The sequence below is a fragment of the Bemisia tabaci genome, chromosome 9 (genome assembly GCF_918797505.1).
Source record: "Bemisia tabaci chromosome 9, PGI_BMITA_v3".
Classification (NCBI taxonomy): Eukaryota; Metazoa; Arthropoda; class Insecta; order Hemiptera; family Aleyrodidae; genus Bemisia; species Bemisia tabaci.
The window spans coordinates 27624358-27643110 of record NC_092801.1 but is presented as its reverse complement, the minus strand read 5'-3'; the positions used below and the strand labels follow the sequence as shown (position 1 = coordinate 27643110).

The window sequence follows — 18753 nt, the reverse complement described above, 5'->3', positions numbered from 1 at the left end:
ACTTGGTGGCACAGAAGTAAGCTGTAAGGAAACGGGATTTCAAATTATTAGATTCAAGTGAATGCACCAAACAAAACAAAACAAAAAAAAAAAAAAAAAAGGTATACATCGTCGTTTCCTAGAAGAAAGATAGTAAGTATATTTGAAGGGCTTGGAGGACGGAGTCTATAAGTGCGGTTATTGAAAAAAAATTGAGATATTGTTGATTTTGAGTAAAACTAGTCTTAAAGCATATCCTGTGAAAAATTCGCTCCCAATCTTCAATTTTCAAGCATCCAAAAGTCAACTTGAACTTTCTTTCCGCCTTAAGGTTCCATGCAATTCCGAAACTTCGAACACGCATTTTTCGAGATAGCAAAAACTGCACTTATGCACCTTGTCCTCCAAGCCCCTCATTTCAACACTGCAAAATTTCTATTCGCCAATCCGTCTTTTTCCACACGAAAGAACGTAACAAAAGAACGTCACGTAATTTCAATTACCAATTATTAATTTTTCTAAAGGATTTTTGGGTGCTTCTAGCTGAAAATTTCTAGCTGAAAAAGTTATAGAAAATACTATTTTTGGATCATTTTGAAGCATCATATTTTTATTTTATATATTTTTATTATTATTGATTAAACCATAGGGAACTACAGGATATTTACAAGTATTAACAGTATTAATTTTATCCTAAATTATGTACAATAAGGCAATGGGTGGGCTGGGACACCGGTCCTAGCTATACACAAAATGTACAGATATTGCACATTGTGATTACTTTATAATAAGATGTTAATTAAGTGTTCAAATAAAATATTTATAATGAGTCGCACAGTCACAATCAATAAGATACACTAGATAAGGAATGTTCGGTTTCAGAGCTTGAAAGAGCAATTTCCAAGTGTTTTTTCTTCCTCTAATGTTCTTATTTGGAGGCTTCTTGAATAGACATCGGTATTGGAAATATGATGCCGAAGTATGAGGCTGTCAGGCGTTATATTTAGTTGAAAATGCTGGTTCAATAAGGCTCCTTATACTCCACAACAAGTTGGCAGCCAAAAGTCGTGAATCAAATGCCGACTTTCACAGAATCATTTGGACATCTTTTTCTTAGTCTCCTCCAAATCGATCTCAAATTGTTTCGCAAGTGGAGTCAAAGCTTCATCACTATGCTTAAGGGTGTCAAGAAGGGGCCGAAACGTGCTCAACGCTTCTCTAGGCAGCTCTCCCATTTTGGATTCCAAAATTTTGTAGATTGTGGCCAGCTTAAGCATTTGGGTGCCCAAGAATTTTTCGTCTCGCAAGATTTCAGTTTTCTGGAAAAAAAACATGAATGAAATCACGGTCGTAATACTGTGGAATGTGAAAAAATACAATAGGAATTAAAAGTTTAAAAATATAACAAGCATTTGGTGGTGAAACTATGTACTCTTGGAAAATCTATAAATGAATGTGAAAATGGAAGGATTTTGCTTTTTAATCTTATGTTGACCCTTATTTCGCTGTAATTATTACAGTAACAAAATGCATCTAGTGTGAGAAAAGAGTACCTACCTATATTTTGAATGTATCACCACTGAATCGAGATAGCTCACCTCGGGGCTTACACCATGCCTTACAAATATAAAAGCACTGAGAGCACTGCTGAGTTCAAGCTGAATTAATGGAAGCTTTTTCAGCTTTTTATTCCTCTACTTTTTAATTAAATATCATTATGATGCTTGATAGATATCAGAAGTATCTGCTGCAACTACCGCAATTGTTAAAGACCCACATTTACAAAAATAATTGTGCTTCACGTACTAAGTTTGGTCTGCTCTGAGCAGTTATATGAATTTGTGTCTTCACACGAATTGGGGCCGAAACACCACATTTTCTCAGTGCCCTACGAAAGAATTCACCCTCAAGAATTACAAAAACTTACACAAAGACAAAGATACTCATTTCAATTTTACTCAATACTTGTGTGTTTTTGTGTAGCTTATTTTTAACGTTTATCGATGGCTAGATTCGGGAAATGTGTAACTGAATGGTTTCGAAAAAAACGAGAAAGGAAGGAAAAGCTTCCACCTGTTGCCAAGAGGCCAGTGGAAGGTTTCTTGTCTCTGATCTGTACTCAATAATTTTACATCAGAAAAATGACACAACTCTTTACCTGGGCTGCATCTGCCTGCTCGAGATTTGACTTGCCATTCCTGAAATCGAACAAGATCCTCCCCGCATCAAAATAGTGTCGCACGTTCACGAGAGCTTCATCTGCCTCTCTTAAAACCTCAAGAAACACGACCGTCTCGTTGTTCTTCAGCTCAGTGCCCTCGTTTTGTGCCTCCTTCAAAACGGATTTTCGGTGGGTTTCTACGGTAATGAACGCATCCAGTAATTCGTCGAAGCTTTTAGTTGTCGGTGTAGGAGTTGGCTGGAAGCGAAGGAGGATTTCAACTTGTTAGATTCCCATTCTTCTCGTAAGTAAAATTGGTCAACCCACATTTGCAATGTGACAAAATTTTACCGCAAAAACTTGTTCTTCAAAACAGTAAAGCCCGCTAATGACGGTAATTTTTTTCGTGATACAATTACGATTAAAAAAACGTGAGAGTAGTTTTCCGCCTTCACTGGGCTACATACGCGAAATGCTCTTAAAAATGAGGCTTTGGCACCAAAAAATTCGGAGCACTAGGCAAATTTGTCACCCGAAAAAGTTAGGAGCATAACCCGCCAAAAATTGTCGAGCAAGTCTTGGTGTAGATGCCGTAGAGTGCAATTCGAGCCGAGAACGAAGAGAAAGGAATACACACGCAAAAATAATTTTGGCTCATAAAAACTTTGGAGGGCTCCTACAGCTTAGGCTTGCCAACTAAGAAGATTCCTAAAATTTCAGCCTAAAGTTGGAACACGGATTAAAAATTAAGGGCCAAAACATTCCCTAATAATGATTTTCAGGTTTATGAACTTTAAACCGCCTCAAAATAGCAGCATATATATGTAGGTATCACACATATTTTAAGAATGCTCTCAATCATTTATTCATCTTTTTTGTACTTTGTTCTTCATTTTTTAACGGTAAAATAACCACTTACACTTACCGAGGCCTCTATAGATCTAAGAATCAACGCAACAGAACACATTAAAACTGAAATCATAATTTAGTGCACGTTTAAATGTAAAAGATGATTGAATTGAATAGTGGGTTGGTTCGCATGTTCGAAAGAATTGATCAGATAAGGGCAAGCAAGCAGTAATACACGACGAGGCGTCGCACTGAAAAGTATTCACACATTTCTGTCAGTGTATTTACAAATTCGACAACATGACAATGCGTAAGAGTCTACTCCCTGCTAAAAATGTTCCATGTGGATTCACGTGGAAATGACCCGATTTCCATGTGATTTCATGGAAATCGTCTGACTTCCATGTCCTTCGACATGGAAATCATAACGTTTCCATGAAACTCACATGGAAACCAAGTCATTTCCATCAAGCCGTCATGGAAATGAAAACATTTCCTTGTGAGCTCGACATGGAAATCATAACGTTTCCATGCAACTCACACGGAAACCAAGTCATTTCCATCAAGTCTTCATGGAAATGAAAATATTTCCTTGTGAGCTCGACATGGAACTCATAACACTTCCATGCAACTCACACGGAAACCAAGTCATTTCCATCAAGCCTTCATGGAATTGAAAATCCCCTTCTCAGTTCGGCATGGAAATAAAAATTGCGGATTTAAACATGAATTTCGCGGCTTTAAAATCTTTCAATTTTTGGGCAATTCTAAACTGGACATACGCTCCGACATGCGCAACATGCGAAAATTACACATCGGAGCGTGAGTGTCGCGTTTGAAGCATAACTACGATGTTGAAGGCGCTCCGCAAGGTGCGCGCCAAGGAATTATACTCGGTATACGGTTCAAACCAGAGATGCAAGATTTTATATGTAACTTCATAAAATGAAATTTCGTGAATTCCAATCATTTTTGAAAACTTCTGTGCTATGGGCTCATTATGACATGAAAAGGAAAAATCTTAAGTTTTGGAAGGGGGGGGGGGGAAATGAAGGGAAAAAGGAAAAAACCGAAAGAAGAGCTATACGATCATTGTTGCGGGTTGCATTAGCAGTCAAATTTTTTCTTCTCAGGCGTATGTTTAGAAAGGAGGTGAAGAAGATCCCCATATCAGGGTGATCGAAAAAAGTCTCAATTTTGGTCATCACTTAAGTACTTTTTCATCAGAAGGTAGTGTTTAGCATGTTATGTTTTTATCTTCAGTTATTAAATCCTCTAAATTTTTTTGTAAAGAATTTGAAAAGAATTGCTGGAACCAATTTTTTTTAATGATATGATTTCGATCTCAGCCCCTGAAAATCAAGTACCTGAAATTTTATGAAGCTCAATAATTAAAGAAATGTGCCAAAATGTATGATGGATAAAAGCTTAGTATGTACTTACATCTACACTCAAGTGAAAGCAATAATAAGCACAATAATCTTAAAAAGTACATGGTGTACTCAAAGCTCCCTGATGAAAATTAGGGCCACCCTTTCAGACATACTTTGTGGGCAGGCCATCTATGACAGCCATGGGAACTTGTTTGACGGGTATATGTCAGTATGTAATTGATATCAGCGCATAGACCTTCTTGGACTTGTAGGATTTTCTATATCATAGCAGCGTAGTTTTTCAAAGTTCGCATGTTAGCAGTTCCAAACCCACATGTATCTTCCACTAGGCATGTGTAAAGAGAATCTTTCAGCTAAATATGCATCATGCAAAGTAATAATGGATGACATCTGTCATGCAGACATACTCAATAAAATAGAAAATGAACAAACAACACTCACCAACTCGCTCAAGTCTGTAATCCACTGGGTCAGAAAAATCCACTTGAAGACAATAAATCCAAATTTCCGATTAGAACTGGTGCAGGTACGAAGGAACTTTTGAAAACACGATGAGTGCATTGTAAAAATATCTAAAGCACTCTTTAACGTAAGAGAAAAATTAGCACCATGATTTACTAGCTGATCAATACAGAACACCACTCTCAGAAAAGCACTGACACAACACGATTTTTCAGTTTAGTTTTAGAGGAGAAAGCATTTTTCAAAAGATGCGACATCATAGATCCACAGCTTAAATAATTTCACGATTTACTACGATCATTGATGATATTAAGGTAGCCATCGATTCTCTACCCGACGTTCCTTCCACACATGACAGGAAACATCTACAGGCATAGAGCAAATGGCACTGAGCAGCAATGTACATCTGATAAGGCAAGCTCCTGGAAGTGTCGATCTGCAAAAATACAAAGCGGGAGACAGATCATCAAATTGATCTACCTATGGTTAATGGCCGTCCTTGGAGACAGACAATAAACTACGTAACAATATATCAACCACCTTTTGATAACAGAACGAATTTAAAATGAGAGCAAGACCCTTCCTTATGGAGGGAGGGCCAAGAAACATTTAAAAACGGAACATTTTACTACTTACAGGTCTGAGCCACTGAATATAATACATTCCACCAGTCAATAAAATTTTAAATTTTGAATGTTGATGGATAACCTGATTGCCAGTATACATTGAGTTGAAACCAGTTGAAACATCTGATACGTAGAGCGGTTCATTCTTATAGAAGCTTCGAAGTAGTTCCAGATAGGTACTTTAAAATTAGACACCGGTCAAATGTAGTACAAGAGAGGAAATGGGTGCAACAAAACTTTAATTGTCCTTGATTCTTTGTGAAAGGTGTGAAAGTGAAAAATTATTCATTAAATTACTTACTTGAGGTGATATGGTGATGTGAGAGATAAATATAACCTAACTTTTGTGAAGATGTTCCTAGTTCCTGGAATAATCGTTCCTTGCCGATACTTCCAGGGTTGTATTTATTATCTAAATAATTATCAGGCAAATGTTTTCAAAAGGATTAAAATACAAAAACTGGCTTTCTATAATCATTATAGCGGCTGATTTTCACTCATTTTCATACGCAACCTCGATAAAAAGGCAAAAGGCGGAACCGCGGAATGGTCCCTCGTCCAACTGTTCGATGTCCAACCAATACCCCCTAGACTGACCATACCTAAACATTGGGAACTCATCTGTGAGTGTGTGAGTGCATCAGGTTGTGAGTTTTTACACAGGACCTTATGGGACGAGGTGAATAAGTGAAATTAAGAGTAACATGAGATGACTGGTGACCTTAAGTGATCTTTTCTTGGAAGTATAACATTCGTGGAACATAAATACCAAAAATTTGCCACTGAATCACTTTCCTGGCAGAGAATTTAAAACATTCAAGTGGATAACCACATCCCCCTCCCCTCCTCTCCATTCCCTTGACGGATGCAGTCCCTATGTAGTATGTACTTCCACTATTAAATTTTTTTTTTCCCACCCAGAAACAGATTCAGCCGCCGAAGTTAAATGCATTCAAGGCCTTCATACTTGAAGTTTAAGGGAAAAAATTCTTCCCCCGTCAAATTTCACTTAAAGGAGTGAAAAATAGCTTTTTTCAGGTTTTCCCCATAAGAGCCGTGTAAAACGTTACAACCAGATGTATTTTAACCTCAAAACAAATGTGTAGGTATGGTCAGTCTAGGGGGTATTGGTCCAACTCGCACTCGGAACTCCGGACCATTGTTCAATATCAATTCAATCCACCCAGCCAGCCAAGCCATGCCATGCCGTGAATTTCAAAATGAAAACTTAATTTGATCTACTTTTCATGATTCTTAACGAAGAATCGATTGTATTATCGGCGTCTACTTGACTATACTCAGTTTCATCGAACACAGGTAAATTATCTCTCTTTCACTTCTTGACGACGGACACACCTAAGTATGAGCCTGTCACCTTGTACTTACATTACACATTTGTCATGTCAAGCTATACTGATCAAGTAACTCGAGTTTAATTTTCTTTGCCGATTTACGATTCAGTCGATATGTTCTAACGAGCGAGGTAATTGTGAATTCTATTCTCTTGGTTTGCGAATGCATTTACTACCATGTGCTATTCCTAACCGTGGTTACGAAGTTGATCGAAGAGTCTACGTCTAATAAATCTATCCACTCCTTCCGTGGGAAGGGAGATAATCTTGCATCTATTTAGCATTGAAGGGAAAGACCAGAATCAAGATGGTGGATCTTCTGTTGCACTCTCTAAGTGCAAATCTTATTATCCGCGGACTTCATCACAAGTAGAAACTTCCCAACTCTTGCAGGCGAGTGCTATAGGTAGTCTGTTGGAACATCCTCATACTGCCTGCATTTTCCTTGTGTCTTCAAAAGAATCAAGGACAATTAAAGTTTTGTTGCACCCATTTCCTCTCTTGTACTACATTTGACCGGTGTCTAATTTTAAAGTACTTATCTGGAACTACTTACGAAAGCTTCTATGAGAATGAACCGCTCTACGTATCAGATGTTTCAACTGGTTTCAACTCAATGTATACTGGCAATCAGGTTATCCATCAACATTCAAAATTTAAAATTTTATTGACTGGTGGAATGTATTTTATTCAGTGGCTCAGACCTGTCAGTAGTAAAATGTTCCGTTTTTAAATGTTTCTTGGCCCTCCCTCCATAAGGAAGGGTCTTGCTCTCATTTTAAATTCGTTCTGTTATCAAAAGGTGGTTGATATATTGTTACGTAGTTTATTGTCTGTCTCCAAGGACGGCCATTAACCATAGGTAGATCAATTTGATGATCTGTCTCCCGCTTTGTATTTTTGCAGATCGACACTTCCAGGAGCTTGCCTTATCAGATGTACATTGCTGCTCAGTGCCATTTGCTCTATGCCTGTAGATGTTTCCTGTCATGTGTGGAAGGAACGTCGGGTAGAGAATCGATGGCTACCTTAATATCATCAATGATCGTAGTAAATCGTGAAATTATTTAAGCTGTGGATCTATGATGTCGCATCTTTTGAAAAATGCTTTCTCCTCTAAAACTAAACTGAAAAATCGTGTTGTGTCAGTGCTTTTCTGAGAGTGGTGTTCTGTATTGATCAGCTAGTAAATCATGGTGCTAATTTTTCTCTTACGTTAAAGAGTGCTTTAGATATTTTTACAATGCACTCATCGTGTTTTCAAAAGTTCCTTCGTACCTGCACCAGTTCTAATCGGAAATTTGGATTTATTGTCTTCAAGTGGATTTTTCTGACCCAGTGGATTACAGACTTGAGCGAGTTGGTGAGTGTTGTTTGTTCATTTTCTATTTTACTGAGCATGTCTGCATGGTCCAAATATCATGTGCTCCCATTGGGACGCTTGTCTCCTTTGTCTTGATTCTAAGATTTATTTAATTTCCGTGAGCAATTTGGATGGTACTGAAACCTTCTTGTGATCATTTTTATGCAAATGGTTTTCTTTCCATGAAAAATTGTCACGGAAATGATTTCGTTTCCATGAAAAATTTTCACGGAAATGATTTCGTTTCCATGAAAAATTTTCATGGAAATAAGCCACATGGAAATCAGCCACACGGAAATCAGCCACATGGAAATATTTCCTGTTCCATTTTTCCGTGTCATTTTTTCATGGAAATCAACTTCATGGAAATCATCCACACGGAACATTTTTAGCAGGGCTTATAACGGAAAAAACAATGCTGTGCTATTTTTCATTTTTATTGGTCTCGAAATCTCAATTGTACAAGAGCTCTGACAGAGATTCCAGAATTTAACCGTTCATCTTTGACGGAAAACCTCCTCCCATAAATTATTATTATTCCGTTTCTTTAATTCAGCCAACACTGCAATAATTAAGAAATTTTAACCTCACCGCACACATACGAACAACGAAACAATATCTTCTTTGCGAGCACTCAGTTAAATCCGACAAGTTAAATAACCCAACACATAGGCTTAGAGACTTTTAATTAACACAGTTATTGGTAATAAATGTTCCCGGAGTGTGATGAAAAAGGTTTAATTTTGCGCGAGTTGAAATCACGGACAAATCTTTCAAATAGACCGCGTTAAGCAGAAAGAAACTAAGTCACATCAGCCATTGCCAGATTTCTTCGAACTATTTCTTTTTACACAGGTGCAATTTTGCACGGACTCTTTTGAAAATTTCAGGGACTTTATTTCTTGCCATCGAGGAAATCCCTTGGAATTTTCAAAAAATCTACCCTCCTGTTCTTCTGTAAAAAAATAAAGCGCCCGATGAAATTTGAAAACAGGTGATGGGACTTGATTCCTTTCTGCATGATGCGGTCCAAATGGAGTAATAACTTCGGAATTCTTCGGAAACTTCGCGAATAATTTAACGCGAATTTAAAGCCCATCGAATGGTAGCGGTTTCAATCAGGGCTGGATTTACCTACTTGCCGCCCATGGGCTGCCTGTATTTTGCCGTTTTGCGCTGACCGCACTGTTTGGCGCAATGCGTGAAGTATTCATGCAACCTAGAAGGCGCTATGCGTTTCACGCGCCGACCGCTCCTGACCACACTGTGTTTGACGCAATGCGGGAAGTATTCATGCAGTCTTGTAGGCGCTAATATGTGTTACATGCCGATCGATCGCCGCGCCGAGGCTCCTCCTTTTCATCTCGAGTCCTCGTTATCATTTCTCTCTAAGTCGCGCCGTTCCAGGCCAAATTGCGTTTTGGTTTCTCTCTTAACTCGACTAATTAAAGGCGTTGTCACTTGTATCACTGAAAGACGACAAAATTAGAAATCACTATACTCTCAGGAAATGAGAGATTTTGTCGCCTTTTTACGTTAGTAATATTTTTTTTCTAAATTCAATTTTTTTTTATACCTTCATTTCAAAAAATTGCAAAATTTGCCGCCATGGGCCGCGGCCCATGTGGCCATCCCCTTAATTCGGCCCTGGTTTCGATCGGAATCCCCGAACGTATCTTCTTGGATTCATGGATCTGTAAAATGAACACCTGCCGATAAAGAAAGTTCCATAAACCGCAACATACGACCTATCGATACATCGATTCATACTTGTTTAAGTACGCATAAGATGCTTACTTAATTATAATTGAAATGGAGTCGAGCTATCGCGCGCTGAATCGCGCAGATTTCGCGGGGGGCTTCGGGAAGAGGCAGATCAGTCGATTTTACGGACCCGTGAATCAGTGGCGTGGCATGCTTTGCGATACATTGATTGATCTGCCATTTAAACCTATGGGAAATTATCGATAAACGCAGGGTGTTCGCAACGAACACCTTCATAATCGATTCTTTACCATAGAATCAAATGGGGATTTATCGATAATCGATCATCATTCAGGCCTCCGCCACTGCCGTAAATTGGGAGCCGAAGTTCATTTTTTATGGATTATGAATTGATGAATTGATTTAGATAGAGCGCACCAAAAATTGCGATGTTCGAGGGCCGTAAATTTGATTGAAACAGAAGAAAATTGAGTTTTATATCTGTGGGCTTCGCCCTTTTTAAATGAATGATTATCGAACCGGTCCTTTTATTGTTCCTAATTTGCGACCTGGCAGGCTATGTTCTATACGTCTGCCGTGCTAAGGAAAAACGCTGTGTGAGTATTCGAGAGTTGCCAAATTTCCTTCGATAAAATGTTTATTTTTGAAGAAAGCTATGGATGTTTTTCCTTGGAATTTTCGGTAAAATTGCGGACAAAATCGTCTGAAATATTGGAGGAAAAACGTTCAAAAATTTCCCCGAAAATTCGTGATTTATTAAAGGAAATTGGCAACGCTTGGAGTCTCAAACGGCGTTTTTCCGTAGCACGGCAGACGTGCGGTTATCCACCCTCAAAAAGGTTTGAATATTTCTCCTCAGCGGGAGTAAGGAATAACAGAGAGGAGAGGGACGGAATTTGATCGGTGGTCAATGAACCTGTACATTTGACGAACGGGCTTTATTAAATTCAAATTCCTCATGTTTTGTACATGTTTAAGACATAATTTAATCAATTGCGTCATTATCAACGTTATGTGCTACACGCTACATTTAATGGCGTTATTTTCGATGATGAAGTAAGCTCTGAGAAAAATGCGAACGTTAGAATTGATGAAACAAAATTTTAGGTTCTGATCGGTTAAGTATACGTCATATATCTCACATATCTTCACAATACTTTACAGTATCTCAACCTATAAACCAGAGACTTTTCATTCATACGTGGCCAAATTCTTGTATTTAATTGAGAGAGGCTCTCGACCTGTGAAAGGATCCCAAGAATTTTCAAACATCGGCAATTTTTCCCAAATTAAGTATTTACTTTATGGAACATCCATGATTACTTTGAATTTTGCAGATAAAATAGATTATTTTGCTAATAGAATTTTTTGTGAAACATTTAAAGAAAAAAATAACATTTGATGGCGTCAAAATGTCTAAAGAGCATTTTTCTGAAGCAAAACTGCTCAGTGAAAGAGACCCCTCCTGCACCTCCAGCCGATCGGGCATTTTCTTCTCCTTTTTTTTTCAAGAGATATTTATGCTCATTTATTATTTTATGAGACGGAAAAACTCAGTATACGCAACTGTAAAATCGTAACGGTTTAGGGCCGGATTAAGGGGGTGGCTACATGGGCCGCGGCCCATGGCGGCAAATTTTGCAATTTTTTTAAATATAGGTATAAAAAAAATCGGATTCAGAAAAAAAAATTACAAACGAGAAAAACGTCTTTCGGTGACACAAGAAACGACCTTTAATTAGTCGAGTGAAGAGAGAAACCAAACACACAATTTGGTATGGAGTGACGCGGCGCAGAGAGCAATGATGATGAATAGGACTTGATGATGAAATAGGACTTGAGATGAAAAGGAGAAGCCCTCAGCGTGGCGGTCGGCATGTAACACATATTAGCACCTGCAAGACTGCATGAATACTTCACGCATTGCGTCAAAAACAGCGCGGTCAGCATGAAACGCATAGCGCCTACTAGACTTCATGAATACTTCACGCATTGCGTCGAACACAGTGCGTTCAGCAGCGGTCGGCGTGAAACGCACAGCGCCACAAGACTGCAGGAATACTTCACGCATTGCGTCAAAAACAGTGTAGTCAGCGCGGCACGGCGGCGGAGGTTAAAATTATTAAACCACATTTACGTTTGTTCTTGCATAATTTTTACGTTCATTTCTTACAAATGGAAGGCCTTGTTCACGCAGAGATAGGTTTACGAAACTTAACTTTCGCGCAAAGTTCCGTGAACTTTTGCTAGTAGTGTTGACAGGATTTTCGCAAAAAATGTGCCCAACACGAGTGAACGCGTCTTATGCACCCCTCTCCTCCCCCTCCGGTACTTCACTTAATGGTTTTTATTGATTTTTCAAAATGAATGAGAAGGGGGCGGCAAAATACAGGTGGCCCATGGGATGGGAGGCAAGTAGGTAGAGTCGGCCCTGTAATGGTTCCTCTTTTTTGTAAGAAAGATTCTCATTCTGCCACGGGGAGGAATCCACCGAAAGAGCGTGCTGCATCTAAAACTCCATCTTTCTTTTAAATCTCACCATTTTGATTGTAAGTGTACTCCTTGAACCACTCTATTATTATCCCCGGCCGGGCGGACACAAAGCTGTATTCGGTCTAGCCTCAGTGGACAATTAGGTAGCATTCTACCAAGGGAGACCTCACTCCTCAACTCTCGAGTTCCCGCGATCGTATGAGACCGAATATTGTCCCTTGCGTTGCCTGGTTTTGGAAAAAAATCAATCTTTGCAGTGCTCCCATTTCCCGAGACCAGTTCCAAATTTCGGAACTTTTGAGATTTTCCTGAATTTTACGCGGAGCTTTTGAAATTCCCAATCTCCGGATGGACTCAGTTCCGGATCTCTTGCATTTTTGCTATGGAAGGCCTAGGGCCCAAAAGGGTAACCAGCCCTTAGGCACATAAAATGATTGGCAGTGATTTTTTGTGTGTCCAAGGGCTGGCTACCCTTTTGGGCCCTAAGCCCTCCATGAAATTACTGCTGACCTACCCACATGATGGATGATGAGCTTCGGGTGACGTCATGAGCCAAACGAGTTTCCCAAACTTCGGCTTGTTTGTAAAACAAAACTGCCAACACGTTGTTAAACATCAAGCATGTATGTAAGTCCACATTGTAGAATGCTAAAGTCCCGAAAGTAAAAGCTTCCACACGGAGAAAAAAACCTCGTGCGTGGGACCCGAAGTTTAGGTCATACGGATCTCTAAAGTTTTCGGATTGAGTATCTGAACACTGTAGGTCTAGCTGTCGAGGTTTGGATCACACATCTGAAACTTCAGTTCTTACATCTGAAGTACTTCAGATGTGAGAACCGAAGTTTTTCGGATGTGAAAACCGAAGTACTTCAGATGTAAGAACTGAAGTTTCAGATGTGTGATCCAAACCTTAGTAGCGGAACCTAAAGTTATCAGATGCTCAATCCGAAAACTTCAGAGATCCGTATGACCTAAACTTCGGGTCCCTCGCACGAAGTTTTTTTCTCTGTGTAAAAGCTTCCTCCATGGCCAATATGCTAGTACGACCCTCCATGGAGGGCCTCTTGTCTCTGGTCCATACTCTCCCTAGAAAGGTACTCTAGACCAACCTCTTGATTCATATATCCGAAAAAAGGAACTTAAAGTAACCATAAACCCGGGAATTTTTAACTGCGTTTGAAGGCTGGAGCCGTCTTAGCCAATCAGGGACGGATTCCTGGACGTCCTTCGCTCTCTCCTAGAAAGCACTCTGCCTAGATCCGTGGATGTCCACGGTGGCTTTCTAGCGCGAGCCGGCAAGAGCGCGGCCGGTGGCGAAGTAGGCCACGGAACGAGGGCCGGCACCGTGGAGTAGGAATACTAGGACTGCATATTCATCGGACTATTCTTTCCTGCCGGAGTCCGGAGTGCCGTAGCGTCGCGGCGTCTTGCTCCTGCGCCGCGCCGCTACGGCTACCCGCTTCCTCTTCCTCCCCCCGCAGCGTTGCCGAATTTCCCGAAGAAAGTGTTACTATACGTAAGAATCAGAGACAAGAAAGAGTACTGCCATGCTAAGCAAAAACGCCGTCTGAGCCATTAGGCGTTCCCAAATTTCCTTCAGTAAATACAGATTTCACTGGACTGGCAGAAAAAAAAACACATTGGACGTAGAGTCGATCCAGACTCTTAAAAACATTGACAAGAAAAATTACTCATGATTCAATCGGATTGAAGCTTAAATCAAGAATCAAGCCTCTTAATTTTAGCGGATTTCCTTTTGATTTAAGCTTAAATCTGATTGAATCAAGAGTCCTTTTTCTTGCCAATGTTTTCGAGAGTCTGGACTCTCGATCCAATGTGTGTGTTTTTTTTTACAGTGTAAGAGTACTGCCATGCTAAGCAAAAACGCCGTATGAGCCATCAGGCGTTCCCAAATTTCCTTCAGTAAATACAGAATTCAATGGGCCGAAAATTCTGAATATTTTTCCTTCGATTTTTCAGACATTTTTTTTTTTTTTTTTTTTTTTTGCAATTTGCAGGGTTGCCACAATCTGGGAAAACTGTGAAATGTCAGGGAATTTTAAAAAGTCAGTGAAAACCGGAAAATGACATGGAAAATTCGTTAAATCACCTTCATTTGCTTTCTATAGAATGGATTTGAGGTTTCGATCAACAAATGTCTGAGCTATTTTCAATTATGTATTCTTAATCATGCGTCACATCTTCAATTGTCAGGGAATTTCACCAAAATGTGTCAGGGAATTTCATTTCTAAATTCTGTGGCAACCCTGAATTTGGACGTATTTATACTAAAAAGGAACTAGGTGCAAGTGGAGAGATGGGGTGTGCTTTTGGTGAGCTAGATAAGAAACAATGTGAAAGTGGATATAGTTCCTTTTGAGAAAAGAAGGATTTTACCTTAAGTGTCCCGATAAGCCTGTCGGGTCCGGTTGTCCCTGCTGACGTCACTGACGTTTTAAAATCCCCATTCATTCTTATTGCCCTCAACTGACGAGCACATCCCATCTTTCTACTTCGCATAAATGCGTCCATTTAATCTTAAGTAGCTGAAGATTTCAATGAGAAATGTACATGAATTTCTTCAGAAATACATGCTTTATTCGGGGAAATTTGACAACTCTCGAATGTTTATACGGCGCTCTTCCTTAGTACGGCAGAGTATCGGGTAAATTCTGTATATCTGGCAGCGTTGCACGGATGATTGTGTTCAGTGCCGGTGGGGAGAACGAATTTTGTTTGACCGGTATTGGTTGAGAGGTGGCGCCACGATTGATGTACATTTGTTGATTGAAAGTGGAAGGAATGTGTCAGAAAGAGATCACACTTGGCTTGGTCTGGATGAGGTAGTTCATAGTAGAGTACCTCTATAGGGAGAGTGCGAACTTGTCATTTATTTGGGGGATCGTTTAAATGTGTCATTTAAATTAAGCAGATAGATTCATTATTACAACTGTCACGACATGTCGTTTGTAAAGCACGCGTTTGACGTAGTCTTCCCAAAAATATACTCATCATGAAGCTCCTTGATGAATATTATTGGCCACCCTGATTTGATACTGAAATCTGAAGATTGGCGGTGACATTTTTTGTGTTAGAAGGTTGGCTGCCCGTTTGGGCCTTAAGAGCTCCATATTTCGACATGTCCATACTCTCCCTATATAAGTACTCTAGCCTCCTGCGGTGCTAAGGAGGAATGTCGTATGAACATTCAAGTTTCGTAAATCTATCTCTAATGGACAAGGCCTTCCATTCATTAGAAATGAACGAAAAATTTATGAAAGAATAAACACAAAATTTGGTTTAACCCTAGTCTGCCTGAGCCTCTGAACCAACGAGAAAGCCTGAGCGGGGTCAATTTGACCCCAGCTGAAAATCAATTAGTTAGCTATGTTTTTTCCATGTTTTTAGTTAACATCAGTGCACTAACCTTACAGGCCTTAACCATAAAGCATATCTAAATTTTAAAAAACTCGGCGCAGGGATGCAACCATTTTATCATACACATGTTGCCATGTTGTTCTCAGCATGAGAGAAAAAAATCATAGGGCTACTAGATACTGAAAACGAAAAAAATCTGAAAAATTTTGCTTGTTTTATAAGTTTCGGAAAAAAAATAAAAAGAGAAAAATGAATACACCTTCAAAGTAAGCTTTTGTGATGCTAAATGGTAAAATATATGTTATAAGGATATCTGACCCCGCTCAGGCTTTCTAGGGGTACTCGTGAATTTTTTGATCTCTCATGCACGTTTTTTTTTTTTTTTTCCCCCTTCAAAATCGTGTTCCTAGATGTTTTTGTAGAGCTATTTGTGAAGGACAAAAAATTTCGTGCATACCACGAGAAATGGCAAAGAGTTGAAACTCCCGTAGGGTCAATCTGACCCCACTCAGGCAGACTAGGGTTAATGATTTTAACTTCCGCCGCTGCGCCGACCGCACCGTGTTTGATGCAATGCGTGAAGTATTCGTGCAGTCTTGTAGGGGCTAATATGTGTTACATGCCGGTTGCCGCGCCGAGAGCTTCTCCTTGTCATCTCAAGTCCTCGTCACCATTCCTTCCTAAGTCGCGCCGTTCCAGGCTAAATTGTGTGTTTGGTCTCTCTCTTAACTCTATACTAATTAAAGGTGCTGTCTCTTGTATCACTGAAAGACGACAAAATTAGAAATTACTACACTCTCAGGAAATGAGAGATTTTGTCGCTTTTTCTCGTTTGTAATTTTGTTTCTGAATCCGATTTTCTTTTCATATACCTACATTTAAAAAAAATTGCTTCGATGTTTATCGGAAAATAGCGGGAACGATCATCTAATTGGTGTTGCTAAGCTACCGAGCTAATTACGCATTTTGAAGATTCTCTTACCTTAAGGGGGCGTAAATATGGGGTAGAATCACCCGCGTCCTCTTCATATAGTCTTAGGAATCCGTGCGCCTGAAAAACCAATAAACAAAAATGTAAAATAAAATAAAATTTGTTGACTTTTCCACGTTTGTTATGATGACTGCACTTCTATTTTAATACTGCACGTTATTTCAAATCAAGCTTACCTGATAAACAAGACATGTGTAGAATAATATGATTTTGGAGGGAATTGCAGGGAACAAACGGCACGGGTCACCCATATTGAAGTTCAAGAACATACTGAAGCAGCTTGAGGCTCTTGGAGCCGATATCATGACTACCGCCAAATGAATGATAACAGGGACGCTACATTGACAATTAAAACAGAGATAAAATTATCTTCACAGAATTATATGAATAAAATTATCAACCAGCATTATTCTGACGGGTTGTTTTATCTCATCATACAGGGTGTTTCAAAGATGATCTTTTTTCTCATTTATACGTTGTTTTTATACGCCGCCTTTTTTTCGTTCCGTAACAGCAGCACATCAAAAATAACTTCAAGCACCTACAGGGCCGGATTAAGGGGGTGGCCACATAGGCCGCGGCCCATGGCGGCAAATCTAAGGGGTGGCAAAAATTTGCAATTTTTTAAAGTGTAGGTATAAAAAAAATCGGATTTATAAATCAAAATTACAAACGAGAAAAGGCGACAAAATCTCTCATTTCCTGGGAGTATAGTAATTTCTAATTTTGTCGTCTCATAGTGATACAAGAGACAGCATCTTCAACAAGTCGAGTTAAGAGAGAGACCAAACACGCAATTTGGCCTGGAACGGCGCGACTTAAAGAGGAATGATAACGAGGACTTTAGATGAAAAGGAGAAGCCCTCGGTACGGCGATCGGCATGTAACATATAATAGCGCCTATGAGACTGTATGAATACTTCACGCATTGCGCCAAACACAGTGCGTTAAGGATCGATAAATAGGGTGTTCGCAGCGAACACCTTAATAATCGATTCTTTACCATAGGTTTAAATGGCATAACAATCGATATATCGCAATTCACGCCACGCCACTGCTGGTAACAGCTGGGTCGGTCTCCGATGGGGAGTTCGTGATTGCTCCCAAAACAGGGCTGTGGTTTGGACTTACCGCCGCTCACGAACCACGATCTGAAAGTTTTCGCCGGAGTGAATATGTATCGACCCAATGTCAGACGTAATTGTGAGTGCCCATGTACCGATGGCATCACCGCCCTCACATTGCGGTCATTTCATGCATCGACATTGTAGTGTTCCTACATATACACATACTGCCGTGCTAAGGAAGAACGCCGTATGAACATTCGAGAGTTGCCAAATTTCCTTCGATGAAATGTTCATTTTCGAGAAAAGTCATGAATATTTTTCCTTGAAATTTTCAGGAACTTCAGGTGAAATTGCAAACAGCATTATCTAAAACATTGGAAGAAAAATATTCATAAGTTTACCGGGAAATTCGTGTTTTATCAAAGGAAATTTGGCAACGCCTGAAGGTTCATACGGAGTTCTTCCTTAGCACGGCAGTATAGTACGGTGCCATACCAGGTTTCTTCTTCCATGTCTATCTCTATTCACCAGCCTAGCGCCTCGAGTTTTTTTTTTAATGAAGTTCTTATTTTTTTCATTAAAATATGAAAAATTGGCAGATGTTCAAAAAGGAATTTTAGACGACTCGAAGGAATTCGTTCCAGAAAAATATTCAATGATTTCAATTTAAGTCCCTGCCAATTCAACTGAAATTTCTCTGAATATGCAAAGCGCAAAGCCAGCAGGCTGCAAAATGGATTAAGCTCTCTGTTAAATATCTCCCTTTTCCTTTCCACGTGCGAATCGTGTTTGACATTCTGACTTTCTTTGACGCAAAAATTGCCACCATTAAGGAAATAAATTATAGTGCAGACAGCACATCAAACTAGCTGGGGCTCATTTATCTAACCCGAAACGTTGCCTACTTTAATTT

At 39.5% G+C, this 18753-nt stretch overlaps 1 protein-coding gene across 2 annotated transcripts in view; it reads right to left on the bottom strand.

Annotated features, from left to right (window-relative positions):
* The window catches only part of LOC109040374 (uncharacterized), a 19991-nt gene extending 2902 nt beyond the window's left edge, over positions 1 to 17089 (bottom strand). The window contains exons 1-4 of one of the 2 annotated variants that reach the window (XM_072303957.1): positions 16950 to 17089; positions 16765 to 16833; positions 2138 to 2398; positions 1 to 21 (exon numbers count right to left, since the gene is read on the bottom strand). In XM_072303957.1, coding sequence (XP_072160058.1) covers positions 1 to 21; positions 2138 to 2398; positions 16765 to 16833; positions 16950 to 17078 — 480 coding nt within the window. In that variant the 5' untranslated portion in view covers positions 17079 to 17089. Of the gene's footprint in view, positions 22 to 2137; positions 2399 to 3065; positions 3306 to 16764; positions 16834 to 16949 lie in introns of those variants that run through there. The other variant, XM_072303958.1, reaches the window with a different exon arrangement.
* Between the last annotated feature and the right edge of the window lie 1664 nt (positions 17090 to 18753).